The following is a 4704-nucleotide window of genomic DNA, read 5'->3' as shown; positions in this document are numbered from 1 at the left end:
ACTCCCTAATATCGGTATCGGCATCGGCCCCCAAAAAACCCATATCGGTCGGGCTCTATAAAGCATCTTGCACTTGAATATCTCATCAGGCTGTTGGACCCTCAGACCAGCACTGAGATTTCCAACTACCCCATTTACAAGATCCTCTTCTGTGTTCGTGGCCACGACGGCACGCCAGAGAGCGACTGCTTCGCCTTTACCGAGAGCCACTACAACTCTGAGATCTTCCGCATCCACGTCTTCCGCTGTGAGATCCAGGAGGCGGTGAGGCAAACACAACTGCACACACGCATTGCTTAAAAAAATTGTTTGTGGAATGATATTTGTGAATTTTTGGGTGATTCTTACAAAGACCGTCAAGAAATGTCCAGGTTATATTTTTCTCAGATATCTAAAAATGAATAAATAAATAAAGAAAAAGAAAAATAGAATATAAAATAGAAATTCTATATATAATGCATATTGTGTGTGTATGTGAAAATTAATCCTGTTTTGGGACCATTAAGGTTTCTTTGCATTGTGACATTTTCATGACAGTTAAGCTAGTTTTGTATTATGCTAATTATGCAGAAATAATTTTTCTTAATGAGATTTCTGGGGGACAGTGTACAAATCCTAATTGTTTTGAAAATAGGTATATGGTTTATTGCTTTTCTTTTCCTATTTTTTGATTTTGTGGTCAAATATGATTTGGACCTGAGACTCTTGATTGTTGTATCGTAATTTTTTATTTATTTATTTTTTGCTGATAGAATTGCAGTTTCCTGGTTTAGTCTGAAGGGGGGGCTCTTGCTTTTTAGTATTTGTCCTATGATATCAGAAATGCTCACATATCAAAATGTTCCTTCCATAAGAATTACAAAAAATATATATATTATATATTTTATAATATATATGATGTTATTGATTTTGTTTTTGTAATTCTTATGATGTAACACACATATTCTACAAATAAATAGGCCACCGAACTAAAAATATTTATTACACAAAACTATTAAAGCCATCATAAGTAAAACTCAAATGCAGGCTGGCACAAAACCACTTATGCATCCAAGTTTCAAAATGATGTGCATTCAAGTGTTTATAGCTGTTAAGTTATGTTTAAGCCAATAAATACTGTATGTACACACATACTTGGGTGTCGTGGTGGTGATGAGTTTAAAAGATGAAACTGTTTTACTGTACTGCACACTAAAGTGTTGCAATTGAGATTTTGGAGAATTTAGATTTGAAAGCACTGTTGCAAAAAACTTTAACTAAATGATTAGTTGATTGTTGGTCGGCCAGTCAACCATCCTGACACGTACCAATTGTGTGTGGAGTAAAATGTTAAAACAGCAGGGATGCAGCTGTCAGTTGTATTTCTCTCTCTGTGTGTGTGTGCGCTAATGAGTGTGTTGATAACCTGAGAACAGTCCAACAGTGAGTCACTGTAACACAGCCTGTGTCACTGGAGACTGTTTTGACTCCAGTCACTGAGGTGTGTGTGTGCATCTTTGCAGGTCAGCCGAATACTCTACAGCTTTGCCACTGCTTTCCGCCGATCAGCCAATAAAGCGTCACTCACAGCCAAGGCTCCGCCCCTTACGCCAGACACCGACGTCTTCACCTTCACCGTCAGTCTGGAGATCAAAGAGGATGATGGGAAGGGCACATTTAGGTGAATCACTTTGCTTCTCTCCCTCCATTAAAGTTGATTCAGTTCTCCCGCACATATCTGCGTTTAACCCCAGAGGTCTCGTCTCTAACTGAATAATTCAATTAGGTGTTATTTTCTGCTATCCAGCCTTCGGAAGTCATCTGCCCGGTTTTGATGAGGGAAATGATAAAAATAGTTCTGCAGTTCCTCCACCTCTTCGTCTCCTTCTCTTTCTCTTTCTCAGAAGTGTTGACACATGCTTCCTGTCATTTATCATCCCTTACATCTTCGCCTCATTCCTCTGCCCTACACAGGGTTCTGTTAACACAGACCTGCACGGGAAAGATCTCACTTCAAAGGAAGCGCATATCCTTTGTTGACTGTAACTGTAAAAAAAAAAAAAGCATTGTTCAGTGTAACAAGCATTGGCATACAGAACAACACCACAGCTCCATATTATAATGTTATAATTATTATTAATATTATTATATTGATTAATTAAGTGTATATTGTAATTATAATATTAAAGTTAAGTAAAATTAAGTAAGCGCCCTGTGTGCAGTGTGTTTATACCAGCTTTTTAATGCTGCACAGAAAAGGCTAAAGAGAGAAAAGTATTTAAGGAAAGGGCTAAAGTGCCCAAAATAACTGAATCAGTGTGAGCTTGATGCTCCAGAGAGACTGTGCCTGCTATAAATGGACTGTAAGTCACTTTGGATAAAAACAACAGGAAAAAATGACAAAATTACCTTGAAAGGCTCTTTCGCTCCATTTGGATGCAAGAAATGCGCGTTCATTTTGACAAAGATTTTGTTTTAGTCTTAGGGTTTTTTCGGGGCTTATTTTTAAAAAGGTCTTTTAAGTTGAATCATTATTATCACTCATAAGTACTGTATATATTTCAAATCATAGTAAACATAATCATAAAATATTTTAATGTTAAAATAATGTTTCCACAGAAAATATGAAACAGCACAACTGTTTTTTACATTGATAATAATCAGCAATGTTTCTTGGGCAGCAAATCATCATATTAGAATGATTTCTGAAGATCATGTGACACTGAAGACTGGAGTAATGATGCTGAAAATTTAGCTTTGCATCACAACAATAAATTACATGTTAGAATATATTCACATAGAAAACAGTTATTTTAAATTGTAATAATATTTCACAATATTTCAGTTTTTACTGTATTTTTGGTCAAAAAATTGCAGTCTTGGTGAGCAGAAGAGACTTTTCAGAAACGTTTAAAAATCTTACCAACCTGATTAGTAGTATATGTATTATCCATATGTATTTGACCAAAATGTCACAACTTTAAACACCAACAAAACATGTGTAGTTAACAGTAAACGCTTTCTCTCTGAATTGATGATTTATGCCAAGCTTTTACCTTTATGATTATTTAATACAAAAAATGTTGGTAACACTTTAGTATAGGGGCCAATTCTCACTATTAACTAGTTGCTTATTAGCATGCCTATTTTAAACTTATTGGCTGTTTATTAGTGCTTATTAAGCACATATTCTGCATGACCATATTCTACATCCCTAATCCTACCCAATACCTAAATTTAACAACTACCTTACTATTAATAAGCTATTAATAAACTATTAATAAGCAGCAAATTAGGAGTTTGAGGCAAAAAATCATAGTTAATGGTTTTTAATAGTGAGAATTGAACCTTAAAATAAAGTGTGACCAAAATGTTTTACTAAAGTAATGAGCATCTAATAAGAATCACCATTGAGAATAATGGGAATTCTCAGCTGTAAAATTTGGAGACACATAGGAAAAATAGGCTTAATTGTCATCAAAATAAATAAATCTTTTGATTTTGAGGTGAAATCTGGATATGTGAGATTCACCCAAAACTCCCATTATGACCAACAGTGCCGTATCAAAGGACAAGGACAGACAGAGCTTCAAACTGCGGCCAGGCATGGACAAAAAGATTGTGATCTACGTCCAGCAGACGTCCAACAAAGAGCTGGCCATCGAGAGGTACGTGCTTTACTCAACGACACGGCTCTCACCTCATTCAGAAGAGCCTCGCGTCTCCCATTACAACCAATAATTCATTTATTAATGATAAACATGCGCTGAATTATGTCTTTTCTGCACTTAAATGTTCCTTTCGGGCCATGAGAACATGTAGGATGGTTTTTCTCTACGGTGACTGATGTTGTGTTGAACTGAATGCACAGCTGTACTTTTCTGTTTATGTATGTTTTCTCAGGCTCTGCACCCACAGATGGGTGTGTGGATATGCAGTTTTACAGCTGATATGTGTAGTTCCTGTGTGGTTCTGTTGTAGTGAGGAACATGTTTGTGTTTCAGGTGTTTCGGTCTGCTCTTGAGCCCAGGGAAGAACGTCAAGAACAGTGATATGCACCTGCTTGACCTGGTAGGTGACGGAAGACATACCTGCATCTCAAGTTTTGAATGAACTCCATTGATCTGTCCCTCTCTAGTACCCTTACCTTTACTTCATCAATCAATCACTTTATAAAACAAATTACTTTATAAAATTTATTTCTTTATACTTTATAGTATCCTAGATTTGAATGAAAATCCGATCACAGTGTAGATCAAAATATCAAATATGTGTGGAAATATAGAAAATCTTAAAGGAGTGCTGCTCTGTAAAAAAATATCCTCTTAAATTTACAGTAAAAAAACCGCAGCCGTGGTTGCCAGAGATTCACTGTAACAGTGTGACAGTGTTTCAGGTACACTACCGTGAGCGCCAGACTGTCCTTGCAAAGTTGGAACTGCCGCACTTTATAGAACAGCCTTTGTGCCACAGACGCATTGTAGCTACTCTACCAGATTCAGGAAACAGTCCTCCATAAAATGCGCTGCACACATCTGATTATTTGGGTTGAACTGTTCTGGAACAGTGGTGTTAACCACTGATTTCTAGTCGTGTCCTCTTTTGGAAGACCAAACGAAGTAGTTTCGCTTTCACAATGAAACACACAGAGTCTTCACGACATGGCGGCAGCAACAATACTACAGCGAGAATAAAAGTTACGCCTTCTTTCTTTGCGGGATCTTT

General features: G+C 36.7%; 1 protein-coding gene across 3 annotated transcripts in view; it reads left to right on the top strand.

Moving 5' to 3' along the window:
- rabgap1 (RAB GTPase activating protein 1) overlaps positions 1-4704 on the top strand; it is a 102680-nt gene that overhangs the window by 32349 nt on the left and 65627 nt on the right. For all 3 annotated transcript variants that reach the window (XM_016483397.1, XM_016483395.1, XM_016483398.1), the window contains 4 exons: positions 90-264; positions 1503-1660; positions 3537-3647; positions 3984-4050. In XM_016483397.1, the coding sequence (XP_016338883.1) occupies positions 90-264; positions 1503-1660; positions 3537-3647; positions 3984-4050 (511 nt within the window). The remainder of the gene's footprint in view (positions 1-89; positions 265-1502; positions 1661-3536; positions 3648-3983; positions 4051-4704) is intronic.

Source organism: Sinocyclocheilus anshuiensis, unplaced genomic scaffold (assembly GCF_001515605.1).
Source record: "Sinocyclocheilus anshuiensis isolate Anshui unplaced genomic scaffold, SAMN03320099.WGS_v1.1 scaffold838, whole genome shotgun sequence".
NCBI classification, from domain to species: Eukaryota; Metazoa; Chordata; class Actinopteri; order Cypriniformes; family Cyprinidae; genus Sinocyclocheilus; species Sinocyclocheilus anshuiensis.
This window is presented reverse-complemented; position numbering and strand designations above follow the sequence as displayed.